The sequence below is a fragment of the Eleutherodactylus coqui genome, chromosome 4 (genome assembly GCF_035609145.1).
Source record: "Eleutherodactylus coqui strain aEleCoq1 chromosome 4, aEleCoq1.hap1, whole genome shotgun sequence".
NCBI classification, from domain to species: Eukaryota; Metazoa; Chordata; class Amphibia; order Anura; family Eleutherodactylidae; genus Eleutherodactylus; species Eleutherodactylus coqui.
In genome coordinates this window covers 104,812,149-104,837,013 of record NC_089840.1, presented here as the reverse complement: position 1 = coordinate 104,837,013, position 24,865 = coordinate 104,812,149, and the positions used below count along the sequence as shown (strand labels likewise).

Genomic DNA, 24,865 nt, shown 5'->3' with positions numbered 1-24,865 from the left:
AGGCGGCATACTACCAGCCGTGAGCGACTTACAAACCGCGGGCAGCACGATCATAAGCCGCGGGGGGCCCAACACAAACCACAGGCGGCACACTACCGGCCGCAGGCAGGACAGCACAAAAACCGCAAGCGGCATACTACCGGCCACAGGCAGGACAACACAAAAACTGCAGGTGGCACACTACCAGCCACAGGCGGCACAACACCTGCAGGCGGCACCTTACCGGCCGCAGGAAGGACAACACTAAACCGCAGGCGACACAACACAAAAACCGCAGGCAGCACACTACGAGACGCAGGAGGCACAACACAACAACTACAGGCGGCACACTACAAAAGCCGTGGGCGGCACAACACAAAAAGCGCAGGAAGAACACTACCAGCCGCAGGCGGCACAACACGAAAAACGCAGGCGGCACAACACAAAAAAATGCAGGCGGCACACTACCAGCCGCAGGTGGCACAACACTAGTTGCAGGCGGCACAACATAAACCACAGGCGGCACACTACCGTCTGCAGGCGGCACAACACAAGCCACAAATGCACAAACACATGGGGACACCGCATTACAGTTCGCACGGGGGCGGACTAACAAAATAAATCCACATACTTACCTCTTGACCGAGGTAGGGTGGCTTTCTGGCTCCAGCAGAGATTTTCCCCACCATCGCCTGTGTTTAGGAAGGGAGGGGATGCCGAACCATAAAAAAGGGGGGCTCTATGGCTGGCAGGCCACATCCAGGTTAGGGCCTGAATGTGCCACCTTGTCTTCTGAGGGACTGGGCAGACAACAGAAGGTTAGCGCCATTCTGTTCGCCCTCCTCAGTGGGTTAACAGAGAGAGTCTTGCCTCCCTGTTAGTCTCTGGTCTTTCGGAGAAAAATAAAAGATGAAAAAAATAGTCTTTGTAGGAGAGACAGTCTGCCTCCTACGACACCAAGCTAAAAACTGAGCTAGCATGATGCTTGCAGGGGTGTATAGCTAGTGGGAGGAGTTAACACCTTTATGCTTAGTGTCGCCTCTTAGTTTCAGAAACTATACCCACGGTCTTTGCTGTGTCAGATGAGAAATGGTTCAAAACTGTTAGTCTACTGCAAAAATGACTGCATACAATGCATACATTTAAATGAAAGGCAAAAAAAAAAAAGCTGTCCACTAGCGGTGCCCGTGGGCTTTTAAGGAGTATTCTGGTGATTTAAAGTGAAAGTTATAAATTTCATAAGGTGATCGAACGTTCTAACTTGTTTTACAAAGCTGCAGAGATATTGCTTTAGCCATGTTCCCCTCCACACCACCTCCCCCTTAGTTCTGTATTGGTATCTAAGGGTTATGACAGTTGTGAATTCACACTTGCCAGTAACTGGCAGTGGGGCATTGTGGGAGATATATTTTTTGCACTCCCCAGCGGCCATTTTAAATAGTAATGTGGAAATCTGATTTGGATGGAAAGCAGCGGTGGCGCCAGATTTTAGTTTAATGATTTAGTTGCATGTTTGGAATAATGGCAGTAAGTGGAAATGTTAGGGAGATATTGAAAATTTTGCCCAGATAATCTGGAGCTATGCTCTGCATGAGAAAAGCAGAGCTCAATCCGTGATAAAGATTCAGTAAACATTTAATCAGTGTAAAATTTCAAACCCTATTAGGTTAAAAAAAAAAAAGGACATCATATTAGACATTCATTTTAATGACATTAACTCAATGTAACTTTTTTCTTTCTATGATCGTAGACCAATTGGGAAAAACAAACCTTCTCCATGAAGTGGAACAGGATTCTTCCACACGCTCTCAAGCCACTCTAGGTCTACTTGGAAAGCAAATTTCAGATCTTCATTTTGGGATAAGAATTTCTTCATCTTGCTGGCTTGGTTCTCATTCTGCGGTAGAATACATAGTTTTGTACTAGTCACTCTCCTTCATTCTGTAAGCTTAAAACACCTTTCACACAATATTCCACAACAGCATTATAAAATAGGCCATTCCTGAATTCTGCTAACTTTGATGCGGAATTGCCAGCAGAATTCTGCCATTTTTAATTCCACACATTAGCAGTGCAGATTTTGGGGCTGAATATTCCGCAGGAGGGCGTATTTCACAGTGCTGTTGCAGAATATTCTATCGTGTGTGAAAGGTCCCTGACCAGATTGCACTAACTCACCTCTTCAGTCAAAGAGCCTTGTTCCTCTACATCTAGATACAGTTCTTGGAACAGCTGCGCTATCAGTCGTATCTCAACTGCATATGGAGGTAGATCGAAAATGTCACTCGGACCTTGAGCATAAATGATTCCATCAATCTCAAATTTGTCAACGTTCCAATCTGACAAAAGAATCTGAAATATTTGTAAATTTAAAGAGCTGGCGTTATAAAAACATTACTATAATGTAGATATCAAGGAAAACAAGGATCAGGCAGTTGGGTGTCAACATACCCAATCCTTTTGTTCCCCAGAGGTGTCTGGAGACAGGTTACTCCCCTCTCACTATGGAGGACAGATGCTGGAAGATGTATGGGGAATAGCCTTTGGCTGAATGAGTGTTTGGCCGACAGCTATATACTGTGTACAATTAACCTTAGGCACACGGCCATTGATAGGAAAAGCAGTTTGCTTAGAATGTGGTGGCGGCTCTTCAGTAAAGTTATACAGCGCAATCATTGGGCCGTTTCCTTTATCTTGGGTTTACTATAATTAAGATTGACCACTGCATGCATGCTGTAAACAGGGAATTGGCAACCCCTCCCTGCATCAGACCAAATATTCTGAGGCCAGGCTCACATGGCCGTAAGCATAAAACGCTGCGGGCGGCCCGCAGCATTTTTTACAGCAGTGCATACTGCCACATACGGCGGCGAAGTTGTACTGCGCATGACCACGTGTACTCACACATTCAGTCATGCACAGTATACCCATTTGTTTAGATTTCCTGCACTATCGCTTATGTAATTGCGTATGGAGAAAATGGGCTCCATCTCGCGTATTTACATGGCAAAATAGAACATGCTCCGTTCTTTTTTGCGCTTGCCTATTACGTAATTCCGACACTCTAATGTGATCAGAACTGCATATGGCAATGCAACTGATTGTCTGCTAGTTACTGCGTGTCATACAGGTGTACAGAGTCTGCGTAATACACGGTAAACATACACTGGTGTGAGCCTGGCCGCTGTGTTCACAGAGTATTAACCCCAACATCGCAGGGTTCTGCCCTAAGATTCTGTCCGAATCCCCAAAACTAGAATTCAAACAGATCATCAGGATGGATCCACAGGCTTTCTTGCTCAAACAGAACAAGCAGCTCAGCTTTGGAGAAGGTTTCCGGAGTCTGTCCTGGACAGAATAGTGTTGTCTATTACCTTAATGGTCTCCATTTGAGCAATGAAAGCCTATTGTTCTGTCTGAATCAGGTTTTAGGGGACAATGATGTATCCAACTGATTTGTAATGCAGTAGACTGTTACCTCCTGCATTCTTTCACCTTCTCTTACAATTCCTGGTACATGTGTAAATTCAGCTGTTAGATCGTGCATCTTTTGTCCAAAGGCTTCCAACCAAGGAGACGAGACCATCATATCTGAAGAGTGCATCAACTCATTTCGGCACTTTATAATCTGTGAAGAAATATATGCTAAATTAATTATACAAATAAACGCTGCTTACTTTTTAAAGGTGCATTTGCACATGTAATTTTAACGCTTGATTTCCGTGCGTTGCATCACACTTTAAAAGAATGCAGAAATAGAAGAATTGGGGTATATCCCATTTTTGGACAGTATGGACCACTGTTCCCTATGGAGGAAAAAATAAATAAAAATTGCACTCAATTTTTCTATTTTCTAATGTTGAGACATGCAAATTTAATGCATGTGAACAATACCTGTGAAAATTGCAGGTTGCAACGCTGCATTTTTCTTGCAGAACACATCACAATCACAGGGAAATCGCAGGTTTACAAGAGTTATATCGGTCCGAATTTGTGAGACAGATATTGCGCTTGCTTGTGTAAATGTGTCCTAAATATCACTAATTTAAATGCAAAACAGAACAACATCCCAATTCTAGACAAACACAATCTAACTAAATTAACACACAGACATTTGTACAGTTTATGGCTGAATGCACACGGGCGGAAATTCTGCGGCGAGATTTCCTGCAGAATTTCCGCCGTTGCATGCTGTCATAGGATCGAATTGGTTTATGTAATCCTACGCAAACAGTGACGATTTTGATCGCGGAAAGCTCACACATTAACAAAATCGTGACATGCCCCATTTCTGTGCGAGCCTGCTGCGTTATTGCTGACGCGCCAGCTCTGCACTGCACATGTGCAGCTGTCCACCAGCCGGTACATTGCAGAGCAGAGCGAAGATGCCAGACAGGTAAGCCACGGGTCACAGTGTCGCATCTTGCAGTTGGAATCCGACCCGGCTGTCTGAATTCACCCCATCTCTTATTGAGCACAATGAGTAAACATTCACGGTGCATGGAGAAAAAAATAATGACACATACGCCCAACAGCCGTCCCGGCCATTATCACTCCTGTGCTTTTAAATAGGAGCGATGATTACTCAGTGAATGAAGGTAAAGCGGGCCAGAACAATCTCCATTCATAGCAAATCTGTAAACAACAGCTTGTTTACACGGGCTGACATTCACTTGGTTTTTATGTATGCAGGAACTGAACAGCAAATGAATTACTGTTAGTCGTTCAGTCACAGCATGCATTTACACTGAATGATCATACAGATTCCCACGATCCAGTGAAAATCTGAACGATGATCGGCTCGTATAAAAGGATCCTAAGTGAATCCCTTAATAATCTGTAGATCCCCTTCCCCTTTAGCAGAAAAACTCTACTAGAGGTCTCCATTAGTTGCAAATATCATTTAAACAAAAAAGGAGTTTTGGACCATAGCTCCCAGCAAATGTGTTTCAGTTAATCAGTATTTCTGGGATGTCTTGCATGCACAGCCCTTTTCAATTCATGCCACAGTATCTCGACAGGGTTAAAGTGGGTTTTCCCCCTTATAGCTGTTTTGCTCCGGGAAGAAGACAATTGCAGTGTTACTGCTGAGTCCTACTGAAATGAATGGGATTCAGCCTGCAGTATCAACCTAGGGCACAGTGCAATGTATAGAGCTGTTTGCTTCCTATAGAAAAAAACAGCTTGAAGCAAGACAGCCCCTTTAAGGTCAGGACTGACTTGACCATACCAAAACACAATTTTTCAACCATTTTGTAGTTGATCTTCTGTACTTCTCTGCTTTGGATCAATGTCTTGTTGCATGACCCAAAGTTCATAGAATGGTAGAGTTGGAAGGGACCTCCGGGGTCATCTGGTCCAACCCTATGCTCAGTGCAGGATTTACTAAATCATCCCAGACAGATATTTGTCCAGCTTTTGTTTGAACACTTCCATTGAAGAACTCACCACCACCCGTGGTAACCTGTTCCACTCATTGATCACCCACACTGTCAGAAAGTTTTTTCTAATATCTCATTTGTGTTTCCCAGCCTTCAGTTTCATCCCATTCCTTCTAGTCTTTCCATGTGCAATTGAGAATAGGGTTGATCCCTCTGCACTGTGACAGACCTTCAGATATTTGTAGACAGCTATTAAGTCTCCTCTCAGCCTTCTTTTTTGCAAGCTAAACATTCCCAGATCCTTTAACCGTTCCTCATAGGACATGATTTGCAGACTGCTCACCATCTTGGTAACTCTTCTCTGAACTTGGTCCAGTTTGTTTATGTCTTTTTTTAAAGTGGGTTACCCCGAACTGGACAAACTATTCCAGATGAGGTCTGACTAGAAGAGTAGAGGGGGATAATGACCTCACATGATCTAGACTCTGTTTCTCTCAATACATCCCAGAATTGTGTTTACCTTTTTGGCTGCTGCATCACATTGTTGACTCATGTTCAGTCTATGATCTATTAGTATACCAAAGTCTTTTTCACATGTGGTGCAGCTTAGCTCAGTTCCTTCCATTCTGTATGTGCTTTCTTCATTTTTCTTGCCCAGATGTAGGAGTTTGCATTTCTCCTTGTTAAATACCATTCTACCACCCGCTGATCAAGCTTTTCTAGATCTTTTTGAATATTCTCTCTCTTTCCTAGTGTTAGCTATCCCTTCTAGCTTTGTGTCGTCAGCACATTTGATCAGTTTCCCATCAATTCCCTCTTCTACATCATTTATAAAAATGTTGAACACCACTGGGCCTAGGACAGAGCCTTGTAGTACCCTACTTGATACATTCTTCCACTTGGATGTGCAGCCATTTATGACCACTCTGAGTACAATCACTCAGCCAGTTGTGAATGAAGTTAGCCAAGTGTTCCCTCACCATCTCTCGGCTTGTAGATAGCCTGCATTCTTTTATTCCCCCAATAGCTCAGGGAAGATCAGTTGATGTTCAATCTACTTTCTGAGAGAAAACAGATACAAAATAGGAATTTAAAAGTTCGGCCTTCTCAACATCATACTTAACCAATTCACCATTTTCATCTTGTAAGCATCCAATACCATCTTTGACTTTTCTTTTGCTTTTGACATACCCCCAAAATTCTTTTTTGTTGCTTTTGGCCTCTGTTGCAAGCCTTGATTCATTATTAGCTTTGGCTTTTCTGACACTTGCCCTATAGTTTCTACAGACCACATTATATTCTTCTTTAGATATTCCCCCCTTTTTCATTTGAGAAACATATTTTTCTTCGTTTTTAACATGTGTGCAAGTTCTGCGTTCATCCATCCTGGTTTCTTTAAATGCTTCCCATTCTTTCTTTTAGGGATCGTTAACGATTGTTATAAATGACTATAAATGAGTGGAAGCAAGTATTATGGACATCTGAATCACAGTACACCATCTTCAGATTGGATGGCTGCACTTGGGTGTGGCGGTTGCCTGGAGAGCGGTTTCTACAGGACTGCATCATTACAACAGTGAAGTTTAGCGGAGGTTCTGTTATGGTGTGGGGAGGTTTCTACCATTGGTTCTAGTGAAGTCCGCCCTCAAAGCCAATGGGTACAGACACATTCTCGACGATGTGGTATTATCTACCCTGTGGCAATATTTTGGTACAGCTCAATGTCTCTGCCAACATGACTGAGCACCATGTCATACAGCATGCAGAATTAAGGCTTATTTTGAGGAGCAGAACATCTGCAAACTTAATTGACCAGTCCAAAGTCTGGATCTCAAGCCCATCGAGCATCTATGGGAAGAACTAGAACGTAGTACGCCCAACACACAGCATCCATGTACGCCCAACACACCCAACATCCTCCACATGACTATCTGAAAGTCTGCTAGAGGAATGAAGACAAATCCCTCCACAGTTTTATCTGAATTTAATGCATCGTGTGCTTAGGAGGGTTACTGCAGTCATTGAGGTCAAAGGAGGCCCAACACTGTATTGAAAAACGTGAATACAATTGAATTTCATCACCTTCCATGTGTGTCCCAATACTTTTATCAACATAATCTATTTGCAGTTTGCCAAGTTTTCTGTAGGTCTTTTGTTGTTAAGCCCCTTTTACACTGATAAATGATCACTCAAAAGTCGCTCAAACGATAGTTTGAGTGACAGTTTTGAGCGATCATCTTAGCATACTATATAGTAGCTAAGTAGCTACTATAGAGCTATGCAGGTGGAGCAGGACACCGCCGCTATCTCTCGGCGAACAATACAGCTGTTCTGAATAAGCAAATAGCTGTATTCTCTGCGCTTACTGCTAGTGTCCCCACTGTCACTTGACAGCGGGACACAGGCAAAGAGAATCTTATCAGCACAGCCTGCTGTGATAACAGCTCCGCTGATAACAGCCGATTGCTCACTTCTAGCAAACTAGAAGTGAGCAATCAACGACTTGTGCATGAAAACTGCACAATGTCAGTGCATTTAGACAGAACAGTTATCGCTCAAAAGATTCTTTTGAGTGAATTTTGAGCGATAAGCGTTGTGTCTAAATGGGCCTTTACTCTGGAGTTCTCTTACACCCCATTATGCTCTTGGAGTGATCATAACAGGAAACCCATTCTTATGGAAAGCAGCAACATGCATAAATGTGTCATTTATAATTTGTCTAACCTTGGGCTGATCTACAATCAGGTCTCAGCAATGCTCCTGATGCCTTTTCCAGTTTCATGCATTGCTACTCATGAAGTGGTTAGCATTGAGCTATGGTTCACACAAACCAATCTTTCTGAAAAAGTAGTTTGTGTTTAATTTTTTTCCCACATTTTTATGTAGCACTCAAGTTTAAGTAAAGCAAGTGGTACCTCTCTAACCCTCAATCGGTTTCGTATTCTGAAGTAATCACAAGTATTTATCAGGTTGAGAAGAGCTGCTGCATCACAATTCTGAGGGCTCCTCTTCTGCGCTTGTCCACGTGGCATGTACACCTAGAAAACAAATACAGATCTGGTAGACTTAATCACAAATCACTGCAGACTAGAGATGAGCGAACCTACTCGGCCACGCCCCTTTTTCGCCCGAGCGCCGCGATTTTCGAGTACTTCCGTACTCGGGCGAAAAGATTCGGGGGGCGCCGTGGGTGAGTGGGTGGTTGCAGCGGGGAGCGGGGGGGGGGGGGGGGGAAGAGGGAGAGGGCTCCCCCCTGTTCCCCGCTGCTACCCCCCGCCCCCCGAATCTTTTCACCCGAGTACGGAAGTACTCGAAAATCGCGGCGCTCGATCGAGTAATTACTCGAAACGAGTACGTTCGCTCATCTCTACTGCAGACACATGTTGTGGGTTCGGCTGCTAGACCGATACTACAGAAACTATGTTCACACATATAATATTTGGTGGGGATTTTTCATGTAGATTATACATGAAAAAAAGGTTAAAAACACATTCAGAATGGCTGCAGTTTTTCATATGCTCTGAATACTCCATTTATAGTGAATTAATTCCAGATTCTGCTGCTCCCTATAACTAGGGAGGGTTAGTACAGATATGAAAGGATCTAGGCCACAGATCGGTAACATTGAGGGTCTCATATGCATGCATAGAGAAACTGACTTCCGAGATGCTGTAGTATTTATAGTCAGAATGCAGGCCACGTGATGTAACGAAAGGACCAGAATAGAGTTGATAATTTGGCAACAAAGCCAAATTTAGATTTTTTTTTGCTGGCCCTTGTGACATGAACAAGCACGACAAATATTGATGTATTTTGTTGAAAAGTCGATCTGCCTTGTAGGACTTCAGGGGTATGGATCTGTAATTATGGGGTCTGGTTTAGTGTATATATATATTTTTTTTAAAGGATGTCCGGGCTGGATGGAGAAAATGAGCAAAGTCAACGACTACTAAAAAAAAAAATCAGTGGGTTTATGGAGGATCGTCACCTCCCCTGACAGGTCTGTTTTAATAAATATTTGTATTCCATAAAATGTATAAAGAAAGTCTCCATGTAGCACAGACCTAATTGACAACTGTGTGTACCCATTCCTCTTGTCAATAGGACTAGCTCCTATCTATTCTGATACAGTAAGTGACGATTAGACAGTGTTGATGTTTTGGAGCACGGCCCTTCGACAAGCAGAATAGTAACACCTGGTTGTGAATAACATTACTAAAAATGAGCGATGGCATGGCAGGCCGACGAGTGTGTGTGGAAATCAAAGAGAGCTGCGCTTGCAGTTACGAGCGCTGGCTGCTACATTGGGGGGAAGGGGGGGGGGGGGGGGTCAGAGCAGCAGACCCCAGTGTATCCCAGTGTCCACTGCCTAGATAACCCCTTTACGGGCTTCATTTGCCATTTGATGCAATGGATTCTTTTTCAAGTGGATTGTAGGGCAGCTTTGCTGACATGGCCCAGTTTCCAGTAGTATTAAGGTACCTTTACACAGGGAAGTGTAAATATGTGTAATATGCATTTTTTCAGTGATTTACAGCCATTATAATCCCAATCTCTCTGCTATCACTCTTGTGTGAATGCACCGTTACGATTTTAATTTGGTCTTCAATGTAATCTTGAATTAAGAAACTCTAGAACTATGCCTGAATCACAGTTTGTGACCCGACAGCTAAGGGTCCATTTAGACGGGACAAATGTCAGGCAAACGATAACCGACACTCGTCCCTGTGTGTCCTTGCTCCTGTGCTCCTGCATGGGAGGTAGTAGTGCTGGCTCGCTCACAGAGTGGCCAGCAGGGGGCGGGGACGCTGCAGGAGATTTCTCTCCTCCGCCCCTCTCCATTGACTTAACATAGCAACAGTTCAGTACTGAACAGCTGCTATTTACACTGAGCTATCAGCTCCGTCGTCCATCACTTATGCTGCATAAAAGATAGACGATGAGCTGATCACTCAGTGTAAATAGCAGCCGTTCAGTACTGAACAGCCGCTATGTTCAGTGACTGGAGAGGGGCTGGGGAGAGCGAGGAGAGAAATCTCCTGCAGCCGCCCCGCTGTGAGCCAGCGATACTAGCTATTATGTGCGGCGACGAGTGTCGGGTGTAGTTTGCCCGACATTCGTCATGTTTAAAAGGGCCTTAAAGGGGTTGTCCCGCGCCGAAACGGGTTTTTTTTTTTTTCAACCCCCCCCCGGTCGGCGCGAGACAACCCCGATGCAGGGACCTAAAGAAAGCTTACCGGAGCGCTTACCTCAATCCCCGCGCTCCGGTGACTTCTATACTTACCGGTGAAGATGGCCGCCGGGATCCTCTTCCTCCGTGGACCGCAGCTCTTCTGTGCGGTCCATTGCCGATTCCAGCCTCCTGATTGGCTGGAATCGGCACGTGACGGGGCGGAGCTACACGGAGCCGGCATTCTGCACGAGCGGCTCCATTGAAGAGAGCAGAAGACCCGGACTGCGCAAGCGCGGCTAATTTGGCCATCGGAGGGCGAAAATTAGTCGGCTCCATGGGAACGAGGACGCTAGCAACGGAGCAGGTAAGTAAAAAACTTTTTATAACTTCTGTATGGCTCATAATTAATGCACAATGTACATTACAAAGTGCATTAATATGGCCATACAGAAGTGTATAGACCCACTTGCTGCCGCGGGACAACCCCTTTAACCCCTTGAGTGGCGGGTTTCCTACCACCCTGTCGTGCTCACCAGGGCAGGTTTTTTAAAATGGTCTAATCATTGAATTTCAACTAGTTTTGCAGTTGCGTCTCAAGAGCCATAACTTTTTCATTTTTCCATTGACATGGCCATATAAGGGCTTGTTTTTTGCAGGACAAGTTGTGATTTTTTAAACAGGGGGGAGGAAAAAAAGAAATGGGGAAAAAAGAAAAAAAGGGGCCATGTCATTAAGGGGCTAAATAATGTATTAACTTCCTTCTCTGGGTCATTACGACGCACACGGATACCACATGTGTGATTGTATTTTTGATTTTTTTTACAAAGTAAAGGGAGACAAGTGTTTTTTTATTTTTTTAATAATTTTTTTACTTTTTTTTTTTACATTTTTTGTAAATTTTTTTTTTTTTGTCCCTTTAGGGGACTTCCACAGGGACCCATCAGGACCCCTGATCACATTCTGGGGGTCCGATGGTGACAGCCCCTTACATGCTGCAGTGACAACCCTTTACATGCTGCAGTCACATAGACTGCAGCATGTAAAGGGTTAACAGCAGAGATCGGAGGTTTTCTCTGATCTCTGCTGTAAGAGCTGGTACCTAGCTGTCCTCTGACAGCTAACAACCAGCTCTCCCTGCCACAGAGACCATCGGCTTGCTTCTGACAAGCCGATGGTCTCTATGGCAACCTGTAAACAAAGCAGGAGGTTGCCGACATATGGGCAATATCTTCTGCTGGTTTTTCAAAGCCCTTGCACTGCTCTGTGTGGGTCTGTGCAGGCAGAGCACACTGTCACAGCTTGTAGCATTGTGCTCTGCAGCTCCCATAGTGATACATAGCCCGGAAATCTTCCGGGCTATGTTGCTATGAGCAGTGGAGCTCGTCCCCGGAAATTTTCCGGGCGTGCCACTCAAGGGGTTAAGTCTATGTTCACATAGCCGATTTCACCAAGGAATTAACAAGGATTCTGTATGAAATCCACATCAAAAAGTGCTATCTGCAATGTAATGCTAATCTGCATACAATAGAGATGATAAATAGCGATGTGAATTCTAAGAGCAAAAACATTTTGTTCCACTGGTTAATATGGTACCAAAATTTTTTCTTTTTATGTATTGATGTGGAATCTGCACACAGATTTCTCCCATTGGCTAAATCCACAGGTACAAATCTGTGTGTGGTTCAGCCAGACATTTTTTTGGGAATCAGTGCGATAAAAAAAAAAATCCAATATGGATTCCTCTTATGTGACTATACCCCAATAATGAAGTAACCAGTGGTGCTGGAGAACAGGCTCATAAAAGCTGATCCACATGATGCAGAATAGCCGTTACACACTGATATTCTGATTTTCTATAATGGTAACACTGGCCCTTGATGACGGCGCATTACCTTGGCTACTTCCCAGTAGTCTGTGGGCCACAATGAGGGGTTACTGTTGCCCCAGTGTATTTCTCCATCTCGGTTGTTGTGGTGAGCTAGAATAAGTTCTTTCCACTGCACACAAACCGGACAACCGGGCTGAAACTGGTGAGGGAAAAACAAGAATTTGTACAATTTTGATTTAGTTCATTTATGTGGATTTTCCTTTATCTTCCTCTATATTTCGGCCTCCTGCACACAGGCGGTTCGGACCTCACATGCTGGATTCCGGCGACCCATGTGCCAGTCCGGTGTCTTCTATCAGAGCTGCAGATGTGCCGGCCAGCACTCTGTCGCACATGCGCAGTAGCCACCGGCAGTAGGTGATGACGCACGGGACGGAAGGCTTCCCTTGACTTCAATGGAAGCCGTCTGTGTGTGGCCCACACAGAATCGCAGCATGCTGTGATTTTTTTCTCCGCAAGCGGAAAATCGCGATCAGTTTTCGTGCAGGGAAATGAAATCGTGATTTGCCATAGCATGCTATAGGCGGTATTTGCTGCGCAGTCCAGGAGTGGACGCCCACCGCAGACTCCGCATTGCAAATCTACCTCTATGTTAAATTCTGCTGCAGAAATGTACAGGAAAAGCCTTTTCTTACCTTTTTTTTTTGCAAAAATAAAGCCCGCTCTGCAAGCACAATTACGCAGCAGATATTTTCTACAGATTGCAGAATTTCTGGCATAAAAAAGTAAATTTACTAGAGATGAGCGAGCACCAAAATGCTCGAGTGCTCGTTACTCGAGTCGAACTTTCAGTGATGCTCGAGAGTTTGTTTCGAGTAACGAACCCCATTGAAGTCAATGGGCGACTCGAGCATTTTTGTATATGACTGGTGCTCCGCTAAGGTTTTCATTTGTGAAAATCTTAGCAAATCACCAAAGTCATGTAAAAAACGGGAATTTTTTCTTACCGATAATTCCCTTTCTGGAAGACATCATGACAGCATACGCTAGAGGTTGCTCACCTGCTGACCTGAAGGGACAGGAAGAGGCAGAATATAAAAAGCACCTCCCCTCCACCAACACCAGTGCGTTCCAAATGACCACAGTGACCAGTTACTTAACCAGAAGGTGTGTTTTTATTGACATCACACACCTCAGAAAACAAAGTTAAAGCATACACATTACCTCATGTGTTGGACAAACTAGGGTAACCATGTTGGTAAGGGGGGGAAAAAAGCCCGTATGCTGTCATGATGTCTTCCAGAAAGGGAATTATCGGTAAGAAAAAATTCCCGTTTTCCCCATGACATCATGACAGCATACGCTGGAGGAATACCAAATAAGTGGCATGGGCTTTTTAGGGAGGGATTACGGCTTGGAGCACCTTCCTACCGAAGGATGCGTCCTGACTATATTTAAAGTCCAGCCTATAATGTTTGATGAAAGTATGGCCTGAAGTCCATGTGGCTGCGTTACAGATTTGCTCAATCGATGCGTGCGCTCTCTCCGCCCAAGAGGATGCCACCGCTCTCGTTGAGTGGGCCTTCAATCCTTCTGGAGGGGGGATGCCCTTGGCCTTGTAAGCCTCCTGGATGGCTCTCCTGAGCCACCTGGCGATCGCATCTTTAGAAGCGGCCTTTCCTTTGGCCTGCCCCTGAAATTGAACGAAAAGTTTGTCAGACTTCCTGAAACTTTCTGTTGCCTCGAGGTACGCTAGTACCGCTCTTTTGACGTCTATATTATGGAGCTTTTGTTCTTTTGCATTTTTGAAATTTTGGCAAAAGGCTGGAATAACTATTGGTTGGCCCCTGTGGAAATCTGACAATACTTTAGGCTGGAAGGATGGGTCTAAAGAAAAAACTATTTTGTCCGGGTGGATAGTCATATATGGGGCCCTTCGTGAGAGGGCCTGGATTTCCCCCACGCGTCTGGCTGACGTAACTGCCACAAGCAGGGCTACCTTGTATGTCAGCCAGGCGATGGATAGATTCGTAATCGGTTCAAATGGGGGGTCGCATAAGGCCTGAAGGACTATGGTTAGATCCCAGGGTGGTGCCGTGGCCCGTGTGAATGGATGTAATCTGCTCGCCCCTCTAAGAAATCTCCTAATCCACCTGTGCTCCGCTAGCGCGAGATCGAAGAATGCCCCCAAGGCCGCAATTTGGACTTTGAGCGTATTCGGACTCAAACCTTTATCCAGGCCCGCCTGGAGAAAATCTAAGATTTTCCGGACGTCTGGCTGATCCAGCTGCTGGATGTCCTGGCCTAACCACTCCGAAAATTTTTTCCAGACTTTGGAGTAGATTTTGTGTGTCGAGGGTTTAAGGCTCTCGCTAATGGTGGAAATAACCTTAGGGGAAAGACCCTTTCCTAGGAACTTTACCCGCTCAAGCTCCAGGCCGTAAGCCTGAACTTGTGAACTTCCGGGTAAAGAAGAGGGCCCTGCGACAGTAGGTCCGGTCTTGTTGGAAGGTGGAAGGGCTCTCCCACTGACAGGGATCTCAGGAGGGGGAACCACGGTCTTTTGGGCCAATATGGTGCTACAAAAATTACTGTTAGGGTTGACTGCAGTAATTTCCTTAGCAGAAGCGGGATTAGTGGTAGAGGGGGAAAGGCATACGCTAGGTCCCAATCCCAGGGGTGAGAGAGAGCGTCCGTGCCCAGGGCCTGTTTCTCTGCGCCTCTGGAAAAGAAAAGCCGGCATTTGGTGTTTGCGCTTGACGCAAAGAGGTCTACTTCTGGTACCCCCCACTTCTCCACAAGAAGGCTGAACACCTCTGGATGGAGTTCCCACTCTCCTGGGTCCACTTTCCTTCTGCTTAAAAAGTCCGCGGCTGAGTTCTCGGCTCCTCTTATATGAAAGGCCGATAGGGACTTTGTTGTGCCTTCCGCCCATTGAAGGATCCGCCCCGCCAGTCGTTGTAGTGGAGGATTCCTGGTGGTACCCTGGTGGCGAATGAGTGATACTGTTGTCATATTGTCTGAGAAGATCCTCACATGTTTCGCCACTAATCGTGTTTGCAGGCTACGCAGGGATTTCCATACAGCTTTAAGCTTCCTAAAGTTCGATGAGCTAGCTTTCTCGTGAACGTCCCAGGCCCCCTGTACATAACCGCCTTCAAAGTGGGCCCCCCACCCTTTGGCGCTGGCATCGGTCGTGATTATTACGGCCGGGTCCAAATTCCAATCGGATGCCTGAGACAGGTTGTCCGACGACACCCACCAACGGAGTGAAGCTCTGGCTTCCGCAGAAATAGGGATTGTCTGATCAAGCGAAGCCTGCAACTTGTCCCAATTCTGGAGAATTAGTGACTGGAGTCCGCGACTGTGGAATTGGGCCCAGGGGACCACGCCGATGCACGAAGTCATTAGTCCCAGGATCCGCATTGCGTCTCTTATCGTTACCCTATGTTTTTTATATAGGTTGGAACATTCCTCTATGATAAGATGTTTTCTTAGGGGAGGAAGGGACGAATTTTGTAGACTGGAATCCAGGATGACACCCAGGAATTTCTTCCTGGTTTCTGGCTCCATGTTGGATTTTGACTCGTTAACAATCCAGCCAAGCTCCTTAAATAATTGCAATGTGGACTCTAAGTGTGATCTCAGAGCAGACGGGGAATCTGCCACCAACAGGAAGTCGTCTAAGTAGGGGATGATCATGACACCCTGATTTCGTAAGAAGGCCACCATTTCCATCACGACCTTGGAAAAAATTCGCGGAGCCGAGGAGATTCCAAATGGTAGGCAGACGAACTGGAAGTGGCGGATTTCCCCCTCTACCCTCAGCGCAAACCTCAGAAATTTTTGTGAGTTGGCGTAAATAGGGATATGAAAATAGGCATCCTTAAGGTCTATTGTAGCCATTACGTTATCCCTGGCAATTAAAGGAGTTGCAGTTCTAATGGTTTCCATTTTGAATCTCCTATATTCAATGAATTTATTCAGTTGTTTTAAATTGATAATGGTGCGGTGGGAGCCGTCTGGTTTGGGAACCAGAAAGAGGGGGGAATAGAAACCTTTTCCCTGTTCCTTCTTAGGGACTGGGATAATTGCGCCGAGACCCTGCAGGTTCCGTACGCCCTCCAACAGAGCCTGTTCTAGGCCTGGAGACTGGGTTGGGGTTATCATAAACCTGTCCGGGGGGCGGGATAGTAGCTCGATCCTGTACCCCTCCGCCACTAGGTGCAGTACCCACTCATTAGTTGTAATACTACGCCAGCTATTGGCACAGCGAGTCAGTCTACCCCCTACCGGGCCCGAAAGTATGGGCTGAGGGACAAAAGTTAAAGTCTTACCCCTTCCGCCCTTTGGATAAGACCATCTTCCGGTCTTTCCCTTCCCGGCGTACGTAGACGAGGGATGAGGGGTGAAGGGTCTCTTGGGTGGTCTGGTGGCAGGCAGTCCGTGACTCTTGTCAGCTGCTTTCTCCAGCAGACGATCCAGGTCTGGTCCGAATATACGCCCGCCCCGGAACGGTAGGGTACATAGCCTATTTTTGGACGCTGCGTCCCCTGACCACTCTTTCACCCACACTGCCCTTCTGGCGGTGTTCGATAGGGCTGCCATGCGGGCTCCGAGGCGGACTGTTTCCATCGAAGCATCTGCCAGGAACCCTGTTGCCATTCGCAGCAGAGGGATGCCGCTTGCGAACTCCTCCCTAGGGGCTTTTTGGTCCACTAGGGCTGCGAATTGGTCCAACCAGATTGCCATGGAACGAGCCACGGAAGTGGCCGCGATGTTAGCTTTCATGATGAGACCGGAAGTAGACCAGGCTTTACGCATGGATGTGTCCACCTTATGGTCCAACGGGTCCTTTAAGTGGGACGTATCCTCAAAGGGCAACCCGGACTTTCTGGATACCATGGCAATTGCAGCATCGACTTTAGGTATCTCGTCCAAAAAGGACACTTCATCTCCCGGAAATAACAGGCGTTCTTTAAATTCCCTGGGGATTAGCGGAGCCTGATCCACGCTCTCCCACTCATTTAGAATCAGCTGCTTGAGCGTGGCGTTTACGGGGAATGAAGATTTTTGTTGCGGGAGTAACCCCGCGAACATATCCTCCTGGACTGTGCGGGGTTGCTGCACATCTTCCTCCACCTGCATGGTCCTGCGTACTGCTTTTAGCAGCTGATCCATGTCCGCGGTAGAGAAAAGATATTTCTTGTCCTCCTGCGTCACTTCCCCGTCAAAATCCACATTTTCCGCTATGTCGGAGTCAGACTCAGACACCGCCGGAACCGACCTGCGTGTAACCCCGGAAGGCCCAGGTTGGAGGTCTGAGAGGGAGGACTGCACTTCTTCTCGGACAACTGACCGAATTTCGGCCATAAGGGAAGTTTTTTCCTCCTGCATAATTTTCGCGGAGCAGGTAGCGCATAACGTTTTGGTGCAGGAGTCGTCAAGTTTGGTTAGACATACTGGACATTTTTTACTCCTGCGTCTAGCCTCCCTCGGTTTTTGAGTATCCCTGTCCTGTAAGACAAGGGAAACTCTGTTAGTCGGGAAGTGTATGTAGTGCAGGTGTAGGTTGGTCCACTGGACCACTTACAGTTAGGAGGGTCTCTGGGTCCTCTCTGGTCGACATCTTGCGCCTTGCAGGAACGCTTCCTGTGCTTAGGATCGTTCCTTAGCGTGGAGAAACACCACCAGCTGATGCAGGGGCAGCAGATTTTTGAATTTGGCGCCGGCCGCGCCAGGCCACGCCCCCTTTGCGGAGCGCCTGACGTCACCGCGCTGTATCCGAAGCCACGCCCCCTGGAGCGCTCCTGTCGGCCCTGGACCCGGAGATGGCGGCCGCCGCCGTAATGACGGCCGCAGTGGTGCCGGCAGCCCGTACTTGGACCCCGGCCCACCGGAGATGGCGGCCGCCGCCCGAAATGACGGCCGCAGTGGTGCCGGCAACCCGTACTTGGGCCCCGGCCCACGCAGTCCCCGGAAAGCTCCCAGATGGGGTCCTTCCCACTGGGTTTGCCGGGGCTGCCCGAAAGATCCACGCCGCCGCTTCGCCGGTAAGTCCTCCTCCGGCATGGGACAGCGTTGCTGGAGTTCTGCCGCTGCTGTCCTGAAGGGACAGGAAAAACACTGGTGTTGGTGGAGGGGAGGTGCTTTTTATATTCTGCCTCTTCCTGTCCCTTCAGGTCAGCAGGTGAGCAACCTCCAGCGTATGCTGTCATGATGTCATGGGGAAAACACAGAAATGGATAGGGCAGGCGAGGAGCTACATGCAGGGCTGCATTTCAGGCTCCGAGGTCTCACTATTAAGCCACAATAGTGGCAAGAGTGAACCCCCCCCCCCCCCACACACAGTCAGCATAACAATCGTTCTCCTCTGCCACAGCTGTAACAGCTGTGGCAGAGCAGAACGATGTTAGCCCATTGAATTCAATGGAGCCCGCAATAAAGCCGGCTCTATTGAAAGCAATGGGCCGCCGGCGAGCGCGGGATGAATTTTCAGGAAGGGCTTAAAAATATAAGCCCTTACCTGAAAATCATCCTAAAATGTGTAAAAAAAAAAAAAAAAAAAATGTATACTCACCTTTCCGCTGCAGCCGCAGTTCAGCCGCGTCTGGCCGGCAGTTCTCCTGAACTGCTTTCTGTAGTATTCAGCAGCCGGGGATTTAAAATCCCTGCCTGCTTAATACTACTCACAGCAGTTCAGGAGAACTGTCGTTCAGTTGAGAGCTGCCCCTGATTGGTCCCTGCGCTGAGCCAATCAGAGGCAGCACTCACTCACCCATTCATGAATGGGTGAGTGAGAGCTGCCTCTGATTGGTGAGGCTGTGACCAATCAGAGGCAGCTCATTCAGCAGGCGGGGATTTTAAATCCCCGGCTGCTGAATACTACTCACAGCAGTTCAGGAGAACTGCCGGCCGCAGCTGAACTCCGTCTCCCGGGACAAGGTGAGTGTGTGTATGTATGTATATATGTATATATATATATGTTAAAAAAAAAAAAAAATTATATATATATATATATATATATATATATATTTTTTTTTTTTTTAAACACATTTCTGGATGAATTTCAGGGAAGGGCTTATATTTTTAAGCCCTTCCCAAAAATTCATCCCGCGCTCGCCGGCAGCCCATTGCTTTCAATGGAGCCGGCTGTATTGCCGGCTCCATTGAATTCAATGGTCAGTACTCGTTAATCGAGACTAGTACCATGTGGTGCTCGTCTCGAGTAACGAGCATCTCGAGCACCCTAATACAAAAAAACGAGCATCAAGCTCGGACGAGTATTTTCGCTCATCTCTAAAGTTTACACGTAGCGGAAATGCTGAAGATTCAGTGAGGGCAGCGCCGTAGACCACATCACTAGCGGCAGTGCTCTCACTAGAGGCCCATGGGTGCCCGGCGAAGGAAGCAACGAAAGTGTGAAGACTTCAGAGGTGAAAGGGAGCGCGGCATCTTCTCATATCAGCTGTGGAATCCGATGGTGGAGCGGATTGTGCCGCTGCAGAAAGTGTGAACATCCCCTTAACCCCTTAACGACCAGCCCATAGTGTTTTTACGTCCTCCCGAAGTGGGCCTTATTCTCTGAGGACGTAAAAACATGCTTCCTGCAGAGAATAATGCCCCTCGGGCTGTGGACATGACAGCTCCATGCTGTCGGTGTCCGCAGGTAGCTGACAGCATGGAGCTGTCATCCCGGGCTGTTCGGACACCCCCCCGGCATTGCGATCGGCGCTATGCAATGGATAGCGCCGATCGCAAAAAAAGTAAATAAAAGTACACAAAAGTTAAAGATTCAGCTGCTCTGATGGATCGGATCCATCGGAGCAGCTGAAATTACTCACCGAGGTCCGGCACGCTGCTCCCCGCTCTCCTGCCGCTCCGGGGCCCGAAGCCGGTCTTCTGCGCATGCGCGCCAGGCGGCATTACGTCAGCCGCATGCGCAGAAGGCCCAGCGGCGCGGGAGATTTAAAATCTCCTGGCTCCCGGCTCCTGTAGGTAGCCGGGAGGCAGGAGATGTCAGCGGGGACTGCGGTGAGCGGTCCCCGGTACCGCGATCGTCGTTATCCAAGAGCATGGAGATTTAATGGGGGTCCGCAGTGAGCGGTTCCTGGTCACGTGTTCGCCATTATCCAATAATGGCGATCACCTAAAAGTTAAAAAAAAAATTTGAAGTTTCATCTCCCCTCACTGATGCGATCGGTGAGAGGAGATGAAACTTTTTACCGGAGGCCTGCGTATTTGAACCCCGACGCGATCTTCCTCCGTAGACCTTCCCGAATTCTGCACATGCGATTACCGGTAAAAAGCCGGACACATGCGCAGGAGTCAGGGAGCCGAGGAAACTTAAAATCTCCTTGCTCCCAGCGACCAACGGTCACAGAGAGCCTGGAGCAGTGACGGGTGGCCTCGTTGAACGGTCCTCGGTCACGTGATAAAAAGGTAGCGATCCACCTTTGGCCGGTCTCACATGACCGCATAGGAATTACGGATTCTGCATGCGTCTGATCCGCGGTATTATGCAGATCAATCGCATTGGATTACACAATTCCGCTCACATTAGCGGGTTGGAATTGTGTAATCCACTCACAGAAAAGAGAACGCAGCAGGTTCTATTTTACTGCTGATATTTGCAACGTAGAGCCCATTGTGCTCCATGGTCGTGGATATACCCGCTGCCCATACGCAACTACGTTGTGTACGGGCTGCGGGTACCCCCGTCATCGCTAAGCGACGGTGCGGGAAATACAAAAAAAGGTGCACTGTGCATGACCGCCTGTGTGAGTAGGCAGTTATGCGCAGTACATTACGCAGCCGTACGCAGGGTCACAGCCGGGCTCACAGATGGGATCCGCTGTGGGCCTCCGCAAGCGGATTCCGCCTGCACCCGCGTGAGCCCGGCGTTATTCAGACAGCTACCTGTGATACGTATTTTACAAGAAGCCCCGGGAACGCTCGCCTTCCTGCAGTTCCAGGAGCACCTTGTTGAGCACCTTCTGTGTGAGACCGCCGCACCTCATCAAGCTTACGGAGACTCACGGAACGCCACTTTTTACACCCCATACCCACCACTGAGGTCACGAAATACCCCAAAAAAGCATGAGAGGAGGGGGGGGGGGGGAATACCCGGTTTTATTGCCCCATGGGCCCATTCCAACCAGCCTCCGTAATTACCCCTGTCTTCGGAAATACTACACAGTTCACATTTTTACTTTTATCTAAGATTTGCGAACGCCAAAAAGGGCGCGGAGGGGGGATTTTTAGGGAGTCAATCTTTATTCTGTACAAATAAGCAATGGGGCCTGGAATTTATTCAGTTGTGCCCTAAAATCCAACAGGTGTTCCCTCCTTTATAGGCCTTGCCATGCGTCCTGTAAGTAGATTAGGGCCACAATGGGTATGTTTCTGAACTCGGGACAAACGGGGGTATCCATTTTGGGGTGAACGTCTTCATTCCTATGTGCACTGTACAAAAAAAATGTTTTTAAATTGAAAAAATTGCCAAAAAAATTGAAAATCGTAACTTTTTCCTTCTGCTTTGCTTAGATTCATTCAAATACTGTGGGGTCAAAATACACAGCACACCCCTAGATGAATTCGTTAAGGGGTCTAGTTTTCAAAATGGGGTCATTTGAGGGGGTTCTTTATAGTTTTGGCCGCTCAATGCCTCTATAAGTGGGCAATGGGGCCTGAAATTTATTCAGTGGTACCCTGAAATCCAACGGGTATTCCTTTCATTGTAGGCCTAGCCATGGGTCCTGTAAGTCTATTAGGGCCACAATGGGTATGTTTCTCAACACGGGACAAACAGGGGTATCCATTTTGGGGTGAAAGCCTTCATGTATATGTGTGCTGTACAAGAAAAACAGTTTTTAAATTGACACAATAGCCCAAAAAATGAAAATCCTATTTTTTTCCTTTTGCTTTGCTTGAATTTATTCAAAACTGTGGGCTCAAAATATGCAGTACATCCCTAGATAAATTCGTTAAGGAGTCTAGTTTTCAAAATGGGGTCATTTGTGGGGGTTCTCTATGGTTTTGGGCGCTCAAGAACTCTACAAGTGGGCAATGGGGCCTAAAAGGACTTGAAGCAAAATTTGTATTCCGAAAGCCACCGGTCGCTCCTTTCATTTTGGGCTCCGTTGTGTATCCAGACATAAGATTAGGGCCACAATGGGCATGTCTCTGAACACGGGACAAACAGGGGTATCCATTTTTGGGTGCAAGTCTTCCTTCATATGTGTGCTGTACAAAAAAAGCTGTTTTTAAAATGACAGAATTGCCAAAAAAACAAAAATCACAATTTTTTCCTTTTGCTTGGTTTGAATTCATTCAAAAACTGTGGGGTCAAAATATGCAGTACTCCCCTAGATAAATTCCTTAAGGGGTCTAGTTTTCAAAATGGGGTCATTTGTGGGGGTTTTCTATGGTTTTGGGCGCTCAAGAACTCTACATGTGTGCTATGGGGCCTAAAAGGACTTTTTGAAAATTTCTGTTTTGAAAGACACTGACTACTCCTTTCATTTTGGGCCCCGTTGTGGACTCAGATATAACAATAGGGCCACAATGGGTATATTTCTGAACACGGGAGAAATAGGGGTATCCATTTTGGGGTGTAAATCCTGATTTTCATGTAAACTATAGGAAAAAAATATGTCTTTAAAATGACAGATTTGCAAAAATATGAAATTTTACTTTTTCTCCTCTAAATTGAATTAATTCCTGAAAAAAAACTGTGGGGTCAAAATACTCATGACACAACTCAGTGAATACACTAAGGGGTGTAGTTTTTAAAATGAGGTCATTTGGGGGGGGGTATCTATTATTCTGACACTCATGAGCCTTTCCAATCTTGGCTTGGTATAGGAAAACAAAGTGTTCCTCAAAATGCTAAAAAGTAATGTTAAATTTGTACGTCTCCTAAATGGTTAAAAAAAAACGAAAGTTTTTCCAATGTGCGCCCAAAATAAAGTAAACGGGTGGAAATATAAATCTTAGCAAAAATTTCTATATTATGTTTGCACATATTTAAGATATTGCAGTTGGAAATGTGAAAAAATGACGATTTTTTCAAAATTTTCCCAATTTTGGCGCTTTTAATAAATAAACACAATTTCTATCGGTCTATTTTTTCCGCCTAAATGAAGCACAACATGTGGCGAAAAAACAATGTCAGAATCGCTTGGATATGCAAAACCTTTCTGGTGTTTTTCCATGTTAAAGTGACACATGTCAGATTTGCAAAATTTGGCCTGGTCATTAAGGCGCAAACAGGCTTGGTCACTAAGGGGTTAAGGCTAATATCGCACGGGCGAGTGTCATATCTGAGTGTGAAACTCAGCCCAATATCGCACTCGCCAACTTGCCAAGTCCCTACAGATGTAGGGTGTTTTTTGTGTCCAAAACACCTCCCATCATTTCAGGGAAGCAGCGATCCTCCGGCATGGCGGTCAGCCGCACCATAGGATTGCCTGGTGTTTCCCATTGTCTTCAATGGGAAGCATCACATCACACGCAGTGCAATGCTTTTGCCAACCCCGAGGGAATACCCAAAAATAGGACATGCCACGACTCCTAGTTCATACTAGTGTGAGATTTGTATGTCTTACAATGCACAAATCTCACACGATTTTCTCAGCCGTGTAATAGCAGCCTAAGGGCGTCGCACAAGATGGTGTCTATCTTGAGTTATTTTGCAGTCAGCCCTGGGGTACTAGAGAAGAAGCTAGCAGGACAACTACAGCTCCGACCCCTGTGTAGAGGCCGGTCCTTGTCATTGCAGGCTGAGGTCTCTTGTCAAGCTGTGAGCACAGACCGTAAAGGGCAAGGGCTTCTGATATCATGGCGAGGCGAAGGGCTAAGCAGACACTGAAGGAATCCCAGCCATGACCACACTCTGCCCCAACTGGTCACCCAGCTTTCCTAGAAGCAGATATACATAGGAACAAAATTAGGTAGAAAGTGACAGAACAGCCTGCAGTGTAAATCTCCTGGCGCCCGGTAGAGGGCGCTGTCACCACCGCCCCGCTCTCACCTCCTTCCCCTTCGCTCTGCACTGACACCTGCGCCTCGGTGTCGGCCCCCTGATTCTGGCCGCCAGCAGCTGGTGAAATGCCAGCATCTCCCTCTGTATATAGCCTTGCAGGGGGCACTGCAGCATCAGCAGGCAGTGTCCAGCCTTCATCCAATTCTTGTACTCCCTGCAGTTAAGCCTGGCCAGCAGCCCGGACTGCGCCATATTCACTTCGCAGCCTGGACTTGCCCAGTTGTTCCCGGGTAACGCCTCCCTTGTGTATAGCCGCTCCCCGTACATTGTAGTCTATGGAGTATACAGAGCACAGCCGGCGGTTGTATATGGGCGTCTCTGTGCGTCGACAGCTGGGGAAATCCCGCAGGCTCTAGCAAAGTGTTTGTAAATGTGTAATGACGCGGTGTGAGCAGCAGGTGGCAGCACTGTAGTAGTTCTATTACGTCCCGGCGCACCAATCAGGTTGCTGGAATTCT

The 24,865-nt window shown here is 46.8% G+C and overlaps 1 protein-coding gene across 2 annotated transcripts in view; it reads right to left on the bottom strand.

Annotated features, from left to right (window-relative positions):
* The window catches only part of C4HXorf38 (chromosome 4 CXorf38 homolog), a 52,214-nt gene extending 27,450 nt beyond the window's left edge, over window positions 1–24,764 (bottom strand). Inside the window, exons 1-6 of one of the 2 annotated variants that reach the window (XM_066599937.1) lie at window positions 24,396–24,764; window positions 12,426–12,560; window positions 8,276–8,398; window positions 3,458–3,607; window positions 2,158–2,331; window positions 1,750–1,876 (exon numbers count right to left, since the gene is read on the bottom strand). In XM_066599937.1, coding sequence (XP_066456034.1) covers window positions 1,750–1,876; window positions 2,158–2,331; window positions 3,458–3,607; window positions 8,276–8,398; window positions 12,426–12,560; window positions 24,396–24,674 — 988 coding nt within the window. In that variant the 5' untranslated portion in view covers window positions 24,675–24,764. The remainder of the gene's footprint in view (window positions 1–1,749; window positions 1,877–2,157; window positions 2,332–3,457; window positions 3,608–8,275; window positions 8,399–12,425; window positions 12,561–24,395) is intronic. The other variant, XM_066599938.1, reaches the window with a different exon arrangement.
* Window positions 24,765–24,865: the final 101 nt, after the last annotated feature.